General features: G+C 29.5%; 1 protein-coding gene across 1 annotated transcript; it reads left to right on the top strand.

Moving 5' to 3' along the window:
• The first annotated feature begins 4,609 nt into the window (after positions 1 to 4,609).
• Positions 4,610 to 12,599, top strand: LOC130805972 (BEL1-like homeodomain protein 9). The gene is made up of 6 exons (XM_057670837.1): positions 4,610 to 4,910; positions 5,351 to 5,429; positions 5,529 to 6,349; positions 10,393 to 10,793; positions 10,886 to 10,946; positions 11,539 to 12,599. Exons 3-6 carry the CDS (start codon positions 5,567 to 5,569, stop codon positions 12,055 to 12,057), a joined length of 1,764 nt encoding a protein of 587 aa, XP_057526820.1. The 5' UTR covers positions 4,610 to 4,910; positions 5,351 to 5,429; positions 5,529 to 5,566; the 3' UTR covers positions 12,058 to 12,599.
• The last annotated feature ends 2,896 nt before the right edge of the window (positions 12,600 to 15,495 follow it).

Genomic DNA, 15,495 nt, shown 5'->3' with positions numbered 1-15,495 from the left:
CAAAATTTACTATAAAATACATGCAAAAAGTAAAGTGGACAAATAAAAAAGAAACAAGATAAATTAGATTGTGTATGGTGCATACTTCATCAATAATACTCCAATTTTTAATTTTTAAAACATGTGTAAACTTTTTTTTGCTATGGTTCCTCTTTGATTTAATTTGTATACTTGTGGACAATTTTCCGTGATAGTCTCCTTTTTGCCTTATTTTTCTATTATTTTATCATAAATTTTTAGATATTAATACTTTTTTTTTTATTTCTATCTTACTTTAATATTTATGCAAATCTCAAATTAATTTTTGTTCAGAATAAAAAATGGTATTTTAATTAACATAAAAAGACACACTTTATACGAGATAGAGAGACTATGAACGAGAAAGTGGAAATGATCAGCTTTAGGGTTACCCAATTGTAGTAGCAGTAATGGCTACTAGACGTAAGCAAAAGATATGATGACTGTCAAAACTGGACTTAGATTGTGTATAGTGTATGCTTCCTCCATCAATGAATTTTTCTATTTACTACCTTCGTTTTAAATTAGTTGCATCACACTATTTATTTATTATATTTAATTTGGTATTAATTTTTAATCTATAGGTTAAAACATAGTCAAATTATCAGATTTTATTTTATTTGTTTCATTACAAAAATTATTAATATTAAAATTTTATAATTTATTTACATAATTAAAAATATTAAAGGTTGAATTAGTACATTAAACTGCGCGAAAATACAAACATTGCAAGTAAATTAGAAGGGATCAAATATCATTTTAATTGATCATAATAAATAAATTTTCTTCTTTTTTGGTATAAGATACGAGCAAAGATGTTTATTTGGGTTATCGGATCAAATTCTAATTACATATTTCTAATTAATTTCAAATCGAATTTTTCATCCATATTGATTTAATGTTTACATAATTTTAAATTTATTTTAAAGTCGATTAAAAATGAGTTTAATTTCAACATCGAATAAATATTATATTATCGGTTCCATTTTTAACATTTATAGGCAAAGAGTATCGGCCTGGGTCACTGTATTTACTCTAGTGCTGACTACAGTAAGCATTAGGCCATTAGAGTGACGTTAATTCTGTTTTACTGATGGATGCACCTATCCGTACTCTTTCCACTCTACCCAACGTTTATTTCACTAGGCTTTAGCTCATTAGGATTATAATAGAACTAAAAATCAAAATAAAAATTATAATTCAATTACATCTCCGATATATCTGACTCATAAAATCTATAATTAGAATTTGGGGAAGAAAATAAGACAGTAACTCATATCCACAATAGAAAATATAGTCAGAGACTCCCTCAAGTCGAGACAAATTCAATTATAAATTTAATCATTTTTAAATTTTTAAATAAAATTATAATTCTTAAACATCACACAAAAATAATCTCACTTTTTTCTTTTACTATCGTAGTGCCCAAGTCAAATTCTTTATTTTTGTTGCATTGTTTAAGAATTATACTTTCTATGTTCCAAACTATTGCAATACTTTTTTTTCCCATTTTAACTTCGCTGTACAAATTAATTTTTGGTAATGGTTTCACCACATTCTTTAATTCTTATAAACACGTGTTTATTTAATTTCTCTTACTTTTAATCCCATCTACTATTATTCATATTTGTTTTCTTAACATGCGAAGAATGTCATGCTATTGCAATTTACATGATTTTCGATTAACAAAAAGTAAAGCGGGCTATCGCCCAAGATTCTAAATTTTTTAGGGTCAAAAAATTATTTTTATGTACAAAATTGATATTAACTTGATTTAAATTTAGATATAATTTATAATTTTGCTTTGTAATATGAGTTATTAAATTGTACGTATACTAGCACTAGAGGATTCAACTAATTATGAGTCTGCCAAGAAACCAACTCAATTAAAGATTATATCTCAAGATATCTTTTATACTCTAATATATCCTTTCACACGAGAGTCTATTCGGGTTAGAAAAGTGAACAACACATACTCTTCTTATATTTAATGGGAAATGTTTAACTTTAAATGAGTGGTGAGTGGAGTACTTCTTGTCACGTTAACTCTGGTGCCATATTAAGAAATCAATTTAACCAAAAGTATAAGTTAATAATTAAGGTTTCAAACACTCTGTTCTATTCACCAAAAATGTCTTATTTGCTTTATGCATTATATCCAATGCTCTTATTCAATTGTTAATATATCTAATGCATAATTAAAAATTATGGAAAATCTTTGCATTGAGACGAATCAAACAAGATCACACTTGACTATGTTTAACTTATAATTTAATAATAAAATACAAATTAGTAGAAAATGAATAATGTCCAAAAAAATAAATTAAACACTTGTGATGAATAAGAGAGAATATATTTTATAATATGAGAGAGTCAATTATTTATAATAAAGGGAAACTAAAAAATGAAGTTGATAAAAAAAGGTAGTAAAAAATAGAAGTATAAATATAATGAATTTGAAAAGCCATGATTAAAAAGTGAGAGTTATATTAGCTTTAGACTTTAGTAAAAGCATCTGGGAAGAAAAGCTAGTTGAGTATTACTCATTGATTTTGTTATATGGTAGCGGGAGAAATAGAGCATGCAGTTTGCAGTAGATCACGGATCATTTCTGTACTTGTACTATAAATACCATTGATTTTGCTATCTTATTAAGACACAATTGATTTTAAAGCTCTTAATTTAGGTGGTTATAATTATAAAACTTCAACATGTTTGGTAATTGGTTGTCTCTTATTTTAGTTGATTTGTGTGATCAGTTGAATATATTGATTATTTTTGTTGGCTTTTAAACTAACTGAAAAAGATAACTATTTATGAAGATGTTTAGGTTTGACTGTGGTTATTTATTAGAAAAAAAGTTAATCAACAAAGCAAAAGCCAATAAAAAAACTAACTGGAGTAGCTTTTTATTTTGACTTAAAGCCATTTACCAACTACTTTTCTTTGGCTATTTAACCAAATAACAAACTAACAGTTAAAAGCCAATGTAAAAGATAACTACCAAACACCCCTCAACTGTACATATTTGTTTTTGGAAATCACAATTTTAGGAATATTTATTTTAAAAATTTATTTATTATGAAGTTTTGAGTATGTTTAACATGTTCAACCGTAGAGAGCCCTAATATTAATATCGTAGTATGTTTGAAGTGTTTAAAGATACAAAATTTTTATAAAAATATCATAATTTTTAAAATTGCAGAGTTTTAATTTTTTTTTAATTTTTGGTATGCCTTTGTAAGATGACATCTATAAGTTGTAAAAACAAATTTGTGACATCATTTTATTAGTCTATGTATATTTTTGTTTTATAATTATTTATAAAGTTCAAATTTTCAAATAATATTTCAACATAAATTCTTGTAGATATTTCAAATTTAGATTTTTAGAATAATTTGCATTTTTTGATTTTTATATAATATCTCAAAGTTGAAAATTTTAAACATTAAAAACACGCTTAAAACTAAAATTTTTAAAATAGATTTTTCCTAATATTAATTTATTAGATCAAAACCGAGTGGATGTACTATGAATTGTTAATATCAAAAATATTTAAAAAATAAATATTAACATGCAAGTCACAACTATTAAAAGGTAAAAAACTCACAATGATATAAAACCATGTAACAAATATTGTTAATATCAAAATATCCAATAAGAATTTTGTTGATATTAAAATATGCAAATATTTTTCTCATATTATTATTTATACATTTTTCACACTCTCCATAAAATATATTTAATTTAATAATTGAACTTTACATAGATCAAAAAATATTTGCTTCTAGCACAGACCACCACAATCCCTCCCGTATACCATTACAAGTTTACAACCGTACTATCCCACTACCCTTCCCTCCCAAACAAATATGCTGAGAGCAAATATATATCTTTTTATTAAATTTTCTAAATCTGACGAATTTTTATGCAATCTCTTGTATTTATTTTAATTATTTATATATTAAACTATGTATATTTAAAAATTATTAAAAATTAATATTATAAAGTACGCACTTAGACAATTTAAAATTTCACTTAATTATATATTTTCTTACATATTAGCCACAATATAAAATAAGTTCCAACAACTAATATTACAAATCACCATAGAGATATTTCATAACGAAAGAAATAATAAAAATGATATTAATAGAATATAATCAATATATAGAATTACTCATAGCACATGTGTAAAAAATATAATTATTTTCAACAATTTTCATTTATGTATGGGGTGTTTAACAACTGGTTGTTGGCCGATAGTTTTTTTAATTAACTTGTATGATCAGTTGAAATCGTTAGTTATTTTTGTTGGCTTTTTAGCTAGTTGAAAAAAACCAATTGTTTATAAAAATGTTTAATAAATTTAGGTATTGAATACTGACTGTTTATTAGAGAAAAAATAAATTAATAAGCTAAAGCCAACCAAAAAAACTAACTAAAATATTTTTTTCAACTGGCTTAAAAAACAAAAACTAAACTCCTTTTAACTATTTGACCAACTAACAAACTAAAAATCGAAATCTAAAACCTAACTAAAAAATCAACCAAAAAACCATAAAACACCATAAACAAGAACCCACGTAATACAAAATAAAAAATTTGGTGGGAGATTGAAGAGAAACGCAAAGTTAGCGTAAGAACAATTGTGTGCTGTCTCTCACTTTCACTTTCACTTTCCTTTAATCTGTTTTCTTCTCTTATCATCTCTGCCAAACTCTGACTACTAATACCTCATCTTCTTCTTCTTCTTCTACTTCTTCTCCTCTACTGTTTTACTTAACGTGTGGTTCTTCTTCTCACCTTTCCATTACCATTTCTTCCTTATTCCTTCATTTTCTCCATTATTAATTTCACCTTCCTCTCATCCTTTCTAGCTTTATCTCCAGGTTTTCATTTTTATTCTCTCATTTTTTTAATTAAAAAATTGATCGAACGAGAATACTTTCATTCGATCTTAACCACTAGACTAACCCACGATTTTTGTCTTTCTAATCCACTAAAAAAATATTAATTATAATATAAATACATTGAAATTAAACAAGTGGGTAGTTAAGAAGATCTTGTCATTGGATTGGATTTTCATTTTACTTACATGGGATTTTCTAGATCAACCCTAAAGAAAAGAAAATTGAAAAAAAAGTTTCTTTTTTTGTTTTTGTAAAAAAAAATGTGAAATTTTGATTTTAGGGTTTTTGACATGATCATCATTATGGGTTTTTTTTCACTTTTTCTGATAGATTTTTATTTTGAAAAAACCCTTTTTATTTTTTTTTATTTTGATGATATGATCAAGATGATCATGCTAATATTTGTGTGGTTGTCTTAGGATCTAAAGCTTGCCGACAACGAAACTGTACTATGTGGAGCATATTATCTCTTAATCCAATCATATTTTCTTCCCAAAGGTGATATTTTTTTCCCCTCTCTTCATGCAAATTAATAATTTTTAACTTTTCTTTTTTAAATAATTATTATATTTACCTTTTCGTGTGTTGATTCTACAGGTAATAAATAAAATAAGTAGAAGAATTATTGAAAAAAAATGGAAATGAGTAATAATTTGATACAAGATTTGCATGTAGCACAACAAAGAAGAAGAGATAAACTTAGAGTTCAACAACATTTTGATGACAATAACAACGCATCTCAACTTTTACTTCCACCCGAAATGCTTAATTTTAACCCGTTTTCCAATATCCACCCTACCCGTTTTTTTGCTCCATCTAGCTCCGATTCATGTGATCCCAATTGGGTACCAAGTTTTCAAATGGATTATCCAAATAATGTTTCAAATTGGGCTAATTTTGTTGCTCATGGTAATGATTCAAGTGGGCTTTCTTTATCTTTATCATCTAATCAAATTTGTGGGTACCAAGAGGGTGGGGATGGGGATCCGGATCCGGATCCCCACCTCCATCCCCGGGATATGAAACCGTTTGAGCCCGCGGGTATTTCATCTATTGTTACCAAACAATGCACTAGTCAAGTGCCGGATATGGGTGGTGGTTCGACTTCGATCCATAGTATGGATCGAAATGTCGGGCCACTAGGGCCTTTTACGGGTTACGCAGCGATTTTGAAGAGTTCTAAGTTTTTGAAACCAGCTCAAGTGTTGTTGGATGAGTTCTTTAGTGCTGCTGGGTTATGGAGAGGGAATGATGGATCTGAGAATGGCCATAATGTTCCAAATATTGGGAATTGCTATACGGGCTCGGGTTCGAAAACCCATGGATCTAATGATTTGAGTTGTAGGAGTTCAACTTGTGAACCTTATAGGCCTGATTGCCATGAAAGGAAAGCAACACTTCTTAATATGCAAGAAGAGGTTTGTGCATTTTTTCCTTGCCTTACTATTTTTTGTCATATGTTCATTCATTTGGTTTATTCTAAATGGGATTTTTGATCTTTCTTGTGCATACTTGTATGTATATTTGTGTCTATTTTCGTTGAAGCGAACTGATTATATTAAAATGGCTCGTTAAATTAAAATGACTCGTTAAATACTCGTTAAATTGCACTTCACAAAGATTACAAGATTTACAGCCTCTTTACTCTTTGTTCTAATGGTTTATAGTTATTGGTTTTTAAAATTGAGACTATGATAAAATGACTCTCTAAATCTAGTGCTTTTTTATTTAAGCAAGATTATTTATAAATCTAGGCTTGGACTTCGATATGGATCACATGTGGGTTATTTTCCAACAATTACGACCTCTTTGCTTGTCGTTTTAATGGTTTATAGTTTTCGGTTATGAAAGTTGAGACTAATGTAAAAATGACTCGTAAATTAAGGTGCCTTTTATTTAGGCTACATTACTTCCTCTTTGTTCTTTATTGTTACAACTTATATATTGTTTTTGGTTTTGAAAGTTGCCAATATTGTACAATGACATGTACTTTTTATTTACACGAGATTACAAAATGTTTGCTCTTTGTTCTAAAGTTGTGTACATACATCCCTTTCAAACTCGTTATCAACAGGAGCCACATGATGATATTGGGACAACCGAATGAAATAAAAAACTTAGTATGTTTGTCGTATGAGATTTGGCCAACTTTCAATTGTTGGAGTAATTAAGACTAGTTATTAGGAGGGGTTACTCGTGTTGCTCTCAATCCTTTCGTCTTTAAATACTTGTTTTACAACTTTGGTATCTTTCTAACATTATTTAATGACCTTTCAGATATAAGCTCTAAAATTTCATTTTCTAATCATGTCTTATCGATAAATAATTAATTCAAAACAATTGTTTAGACGTGTTATTATGGTTTTTAACCTCATATATATATAATTATAGTGATTTATATGTTTAATTAGTTTTCAAACTTTTAAATGTATTCGTCATTTTTTTAGCTTTATATGTGTAATCCGAATACACATTAATAATATCAAAGTCTTAATCAGTTAATTCTAAAATATGAAATCGACTATATGAGAGGTCATCCATATATTAGCCTTAGTAATGTCAATATGTTTCATATCCAAGTTTTATAGTATTTTTCTTTTAAGAGAATCATTTTATGTTCTATGACCATTTGAATGTTTTCGTTGAATTATATATGGTCATGTTAATTATATAAATCAAAACGATTTATTATTTTGAAGTTATCACCTATAACATACTCGCATTGATTTAAGGTAATGTTTTGCGAGGGTAATGAAAGTCGAACTAATAGAAGGTATTGAGGTTGTTGTAAATATGATTAAGGTATTGAGGTTAATATAAGGAGAATATGATGGTCGAGATATGATTAAAATGGACTACATGAGTGATGTGGGTGTATTACCCTCATTTGGAGTGTATTGCATTTACCCTAACGGTACGCTAGGTAGTGTAGTACCCTTGGGCTCATTTGATTTGTAGTATTAAATGGTGGTAATAAAAATCGTTTGTTGGGTAAATATTATTGAAATGTACTATTTCTAGTGGAAGGTTAGCCCGGTGTTTAGTCTTTCCTAATTTGGAAATTTCACCCTTGTCTATCTCGCAAGTAGTTTATTTGAATTAATCTCTTGATTGATGTCCCATTAGATATGTTTAACTAATACACTTCCAAACTTCTTTTTTAGAGTATCCAAGATCAAACAAACTTGTTAGGCTTTTTTTGGGTAATATGTTTATAACTGATATGACTTGATAATTTATGTGTTATTTGGATTTTATCAACTATTCCAAGTTGTTATAAAAATAGTTCATTAGAGACATTTGGTCCCTTTAATAATTGTGGGAATATATCCCAAGTTCAAATCTAATAAAGTATTGAAAATCTTGTTTAGTTATGCTTTAGAGCTAAGCAAGTAACCTTTAAAGTTATATAATTCAATTTATCTACTAATTACTCTTGTAATTAAGAGACACTCTCTCAATAAGACAACCTTAAAACAAGAAGTCTATATGCTAATAATTATTTTAGTTGGGCTATTTAACCCATGTGTGAAGAATGTTTCTCGATGAGACCGCTCACACAAGAGTTTTTGTTTATCTAAATGTTCAAAGGGAGTCTTGAAATAGCTTTTTGACTCAGATTATCCATATATATATATATATATATATATATATATATATATATATATATATATATATATATATATACACGTTATGGTCGATATTCTAAACTTGAAAGTGATTGAGCATATCTCATTTTTCTGAGGTCCTTTCTCGAGCCGAGGGACTCTTTGGCAACATTCTCTTTTATGTGGTATGGGTTACCGCATTTTTTCCTCCCCAGACCCTAATCATAATTTCTTATTAACGGGATACACTGGGTATGATGATGTATTGAAAATCCTCTTCCCACGCCCTTTTCCGGCCAAAAGAAGCAAAAAAAGATTCTCTTCCTTTGTTTTCGTGTTATAAGTTTAGAAACGATTATATATATTTTGAGAAGGCCCCAATCCCTAACATCGTAGAGAAAAGCTTGTAATGTAATACTGTTTCTATAACATGCTTTCAACTTTAAAAAGTTCTGGATGATAACATGGGCTTTAGTTTTTGCCTTAATTATACATTTGTGGGTCATTTTGGTTTAAACATGTCTCGGGAACATTAAATCTTTGGAATTATTTAATACTTTTGATGATATACTTATACTTATATTTTAGTCCATCATATGTGGTTGATGGGTCGATTTCGCCCGTTCTAATCACTTTAGATCTTTCAACAATGTAGCATATATAAACCTTTTGATGCATGCTTTATTTTTGTGGCCTATTCTGATTTTATAATATTGATGTGAAATATTTTGTCTCTTTGGACGACTATCTTATAACTTATGATCAACTTGCAGTGACAAGACATACAGCTTTGCTTGTGACATTTATGAGAACTTTTTAGATCAAACATTGAAATAAATTAGCATAAATCAGTTATAGACTTCAGGGAAAAGATTTATAGTTTTTTGGTTTCGTATTATAGCGACTATATCAAAATGACTCGTTAAATAGGCGTGTTTTTTGTTTGTGTGAAGTTGCATGTGATCTTTGCTAACCAGAGTCGATAGGAAATGAACTTTCGACACTAACAAGGGTAAAGATGCGTATTTCTGGCCTCCTTAAGCTGCTTACGTGGGAGCCACTTAAAGATATTAGGATATTATTTATGACAACTTGTTACATCAAACAAGTGAATAAATTAGCATAGATCAGTTGTAGACATCTATTATCGTCTCTTATTTCCATCGGGCAAAAGATTAATTGCTTTTTGGTTTAGTCTTATAGCGGTTTATATTAAAATAACTCGATATATCATGCTTTTTGTTAACAAGAGTAGATTGCAAATAACCTCTTTGTTGTCACTAACAAGGAAAATGATTTGTATTTCCGACCCCCAAAGCCTGGCTATGGGGAGCCACTTAAAGACATTAGGATAATAAAACGTAACTGAAGATGGGGTGTTTTGCAAAAAGGTTTACTATACAAATTTAGCTTATTTTTAAACAAGAAAAATGTTGGGTGACCAAACTATCAAACGCTAGTATTTAGTAAATTAGTTGGTTTAAACAATTTATTGTTATGAATAAGCTATTTTTGAACAAGGTTCAAAATTAGGCGGTCAAACCGATCAATAGATTCAGTTGGTCAAATTAGTAATCAGCTACTAGCTGCAAACTCTATTTGCCAAACACCTCCGATATCTATTTCCGCGGGAGAACATATTGTATTGATAGAGGCGCATAGAGGTAGACAAGAATCAAGATTACTATGGATATTGATGATACAATTTACCAAATTACATACGAATTAATCACTAATATAGCTGTTCGACAGTTCGATAATGCCAATTTGATGTCCATTTGAGTAGTAACATTTGCCTATAGTAATAGTATGTCTTTGAAAACTGCCTAATACTTTTGAAATAATGTGTGAAGGTTTGCAAACGGCACAAGCAATATCATCAACAAATGCAGATGGTGGTTTCAGCATTTGATTCGGTACCGGGGCTCAGTGACGCGACTCCTTATATTTCTCGATCAATCAAGACTATCTCGAGGCATTTCAGGTGTCTCAAGAATGCAATTGCTGACCAAATTAAGCTCATAAAGAGAGCATTGGGTGAAGACATTGCATCTTCTGCCAGCTTTCTGAAGGGGGATAGTAGTAATAGCAGTAGTTTGAGATTTGATCAAAATTTCGCAAAGGTTAAACCCGGTTCTGTTGGTGAAATGGCTCATGGAGGTCACCAAAACCATGTTTGGAGGCCACAAAGAGGTCTTCCGGAGCGTGCGGTTTCTATTCTTAGAGCTTGGCTCTTCGACCATTTCCTTCACCCGTGAGTTTTATGCCTCGTATAGTCGAATGTTGTCCTCTTTATAATAGAAAAAAATTTGTCATTAAAACTCATGTACTTTCGTAATCTTGTAGTTACCCAACGGACAATGACAAACAGCTACTTGCCACCCAAACGGGCTTAACTCGAAACCAGGTGAGAGGATCATTTTCGTTTTGTGTTAATATTTTACAAGCTTTAGTAGTGTCGCTTGGACGTTTTATTTTTGTTATCCCTTATTTATTCGATGTTTTATGCTGTTGGAAAATAACCCACTTGTGATCTCATATTGAAGAATTAGAGAGAGATTGGCCATCATATATACTTGATGGGCTACTCCTCTTGATACCAATTGGTTCCTGGTTTGTGTGCAGTCAACTCGTCTCTTGTTTGGGCCTTGTATTCAAGCCCAAATTTATCATATGCTCAAGTGTATGAACTTGAAAACAATGTCGCACAATTTACGTATCAAATTTTGAGATTGAATGTTAAATTTGTGTTTAGAATGAACAAGAATATCTAAATATGCAAGATCCATTTACATCAATTCGTGTTTGAGACACTTTTGATAATAATATGATTATAATATAGAATCTTAAGTGCGTTTGCAAATGAACGCAAGACTCTATGTGGTAGCCAACTATCCTCTTATGTGGGTCTGTTGTGTACAAGCCCGATAACAAATTTATCAAGTTGGTTGCTTGCATCGTTAAGAAATATATATTTGATCTTTCAAAAATGAATACAGGTCTCAAATTGGTTCATCAATGCTCGAGTGCGATTATGGAAACCAATGGTGGAAGAAATACACATGCTAGAAACCAAGGGGGGTTCACGATCCGAAACACACTCAAACAATACCGTAATGTCGGTCATTGCGAAAAATAGAGATCACGCAGCAGCCGGTAATCAGTCAGGTTGCCAACCAGCAGTAAATATCGGTGCTTGTGATAGTAAGCAGTTAGAATGCATGGAACCATCGACATCCCTCGAACGACCAATTAGAGGCGAAACAACAAATACCGAGCAATTCTTTCAAAAATGCTCTAGGATTGGAAATCATCATGTTCCAAGCGAGATCGATAATTCATTCATCGGTTTCTTGCCTTGTCAAAGACAAGGACTTGAACTTGGTGGGTTGGGTGCTGTCTCGCTCACGCTAGGACTAAGGCACGGTTCAGAGACCTCTCAGCAACAACTGCAACACCAGTTCCTACCTCAAGGGATGTCGTTTGGCGGTCACGTAATTCATGATTTTTCGGGTTAAGATCGATTTTTAGAAAACCTTACATGGTGTGTTCTCGAATAGGCATGGTTGTGGATAAGTTAGTATCTCATAATATCGGAAGTAAACTGTGAGTTCCGAAAGTGGTATTTACACTTCAAATGCTCGTAAGAGCTATCATAATTACATGGTTATGATGTGTTCATGCTAGATTGTTCGCTTTCGAACTTAGGGTTCCGCTATGTAGTTTCAAGGTTGTTACTCAAATTTTGTTGTAGTCAGTACTCAGCAGATGAGTAATTGTATCCTTGGAATAGAATGCCTTTTATTTACAACTGCTTGTTGATTACATTTAGATCATTCATTTCTTCAATTCCAGATTAGTGATGATTTATAGATGTGTATGTCATTTCATGAGGAGTTTAGTACTTGTATTACTAGACAAGTTCGAAATTTGGTCGTTTCAAGAAGTCAAGATGAATGTAAAAACTTCGAGAGATACGAATCTTGTGTTGTCAATGTTCGCATCTTGCCCTTTTATGAAAAAGATTAAATGAATAATAGTTGTACATTTAGATCATTCTATTACGTTCTCTTATATAGGAGTCTTTCAAATTAGAATTGTAGATATTAGTGAATTCGAATTCGTGATCAGTTTTTGTTATATTGTCTTTTGATACCAAGTTAAATATCCTTCTGTCTCATTGAAATTGTATCATTTGACTTAATTATGTGAGAGCTTTTAGAGTCAAATAATGCTATTTCAATGATGATTAAGTCCAAAACATGTTATATACTCCACCAAAAAAATTAATTAAATTAGGATCACAAACTAGATTTTTTTTAAAAAAAAAGAACTCACTTTTTACGATCCCAATTCACTCAACGTAAAAAAATCAAATAACAATATAATCATATAAACACAAAACATCTTTTATTTTCGTCATTATAGAAAAACATAAAAATGGTAGATACTTTGATCACATATCAAAAAAACCCTTTAATTTTCAATAATGTTTGATCCCAAAAACTCAAGCTTAAGAGAAACTCCAACTTTATTTGCTACATCAAATTTATTAAACTGTCAAAATATAGCAAAATCTAAAAGACAGACTTGAAACATTAACAAACTTCATGTACAATCCAAGACATGAACCCTATATATGTTAGTACATATCTTACATTCTTCTTCATAGCTTCTATATAAGCGCTTGAACAGGAGACATTAAATACGATATGATCTTGGTTCTTCGAACTTCACTTTCCATCCCCAGGAGGGTTGTTATTAAAATCTTGTCGTGGGATCTCATGATGATTATGTGTACTACTTGCAAAATACCCAAAATTTTGATTATCCTCCTTATCATCTCTTGCTAACAACATATTTGGTTTGTGATTTACTTGATCATTAGCCATCATAACTCTCCCTTCTGAAAACAAGATCATGGTGTAGAAGATTAAGATTATCAATATTAATACTTTAAGCTTCATTATTGTGTTTTGCTACAAAACTTAGATATTGGGTTTTCCTATTTTGTTGCATACTTATATAGAGGAGCTTAGATTGCACATTAAGCCGGCTCCCACCTGTATTTGTTAATTGATCTGATTAATAAAAAGATTGTTTCTGATTGACTTATTGTAACAAATATTATATGTAATTTTACATAAATAAAAAGTGTAAATATTTTAATAAGTCGATTTAGTTTAGTTTTAATACCAAAATAAAAACTATAAATTTTTTAGACATCATGTGATGGAAAGAGTAATCATATACAAATTTTTTAAAATTAATGGGTGATTCCTGATGGGATCACCACCAAAATGAGACAAGATTGAGTGGATTTAGCAACTTGTTATACGGTAGAAACTTCAGGTTTGGATTTGTCTAGATTATATTTAAATTTATTTAATTAAAAATTTATTTTTTGAAATTTATATGATCGAAAATCTTAAGGATAATCTAGTATATAAAAGAGAAAATAAAATAATAATAAATTTAATTTAAAGTATATTAATAAAGATGTATATTCGACTCGCTTCATAAGACGTATATTTTGGAATGTTTTTTTGCTGCTATCGAGAAGCATGATGAAGTAGAAGGCAAAAATGCGTTCTCCTGTTCCTATAATTAGATGTTTGTTCATTTGAGGGGACAATAATGGATGTTAATGATGTAATATGAAATTAAATTAGTGTTTTATCACTTAAAAGTCAAAAGAACTTGGCCTACATCATAGTATTCCTTTCGTTTACTAATGTTCTTTCCGCTTAGAATATTTTACTTTGGAGAAAAATTTAATTAAGATTTTTAAGACATATATAAATGAGAGTAAAATATATCCATGTGAGATCTTGTTAGATTCGTCTTAATGTATACTTTTTTATTATATAATTTTTTATAGTTTTTTATGATGCGTATTTAGATATATTAAGGCTCAAAATTTATTTTGAAAACTGTGCAAAAAGTAAATGAGAAGAACATTAGGAAACAAAGGGAGTAATATATTACTAGATCTTGCAAAAGTTGATCCTACATATTAAGTTGATATGTATCTAGATTATAGTTATATAGTAATAAATGCGTTTGATTGGAGATTTTTAGACCTAAAAAAGTAAATTAATTGACCCAATCTGATATGTTTATTAAAGAGGTTGAGTTATCTGTTGGTTGTGAATTTCTTCCCAACTAACTATACATGTTTGATAGGGGTCAAGAGATTTTCTTCCCAATAAAAATAAGATGTAAATGAAAACAAATAATTTGCAAAATAAAAGGTATTTACTCTTGTACTTTTTTTTTTAATTTTGAGATTACAAGGTAGACTGGTGGAAAAAAATTGATAAGTAAAATTGAATTTTTGATGTTACCTTTCAAATAAACATATATTAGCATTAATTAATCACTATTATGTTTTAATTAGAATATAAATGTACACACTATTTTGGATTTGATAATGCTCATCCATCACAAAATAGTAAATTCCATTAACATTATTTCCACTTCAAACAATAAATTATTTAATTATTGTCAATAAAAAGGCTAGAAAATTGGGTTCTGATGTAAGGCATAATTATGGTTCATTTTTGAAGTGGTTTATAAAGGAGATGCATTATGAATTATGATTTTTGTTAAGTAAGCAATCATTACTTATTAGGTTTTTGCATGCTTAAATATCACTTAATAAACTCATTATTATCTATCAACTGTTTTACTTAACACGTTCACCATTCATACTGGTTGATCGAATTGGTTTTGAATCGATAAATTTAAACCTAATAAATCATAAGTTAGTTAGTTGTCATTATTTATATTCTTATCATAGTAATATATATAAAAAACACCAATATATTATTTTGCTAATTCTTTTTTTACTTTTGCTTTGAACTACACGTAATAAATTAAAAATAAAATATAACAAATTTAAATAGATATAATAGTATACTCAAATAACAATATTTTCCATACCACTATAATGA

This window comes from Amaranthus tricolor, chromosome 2 (assembly GCF_026212465.1).
Source record: "Amaranthus tricolor cultivar Red isolate AtriRed21 chromosome 2, ASM2621246v1, whole genome shotgun sequence".
Classification (NCBI taxonomy): Eukaryota; Viridiplantae; Streptophyta; class Magnoliopsida; order Caryophyllales; family Amaranthaceae; genus Amaranthus; species Amaranthus tricolor.
Note: the sequence above shows the minus strand (reverse complement) of the source record. Positions and strands in the feature narration are given on the sequence as shown.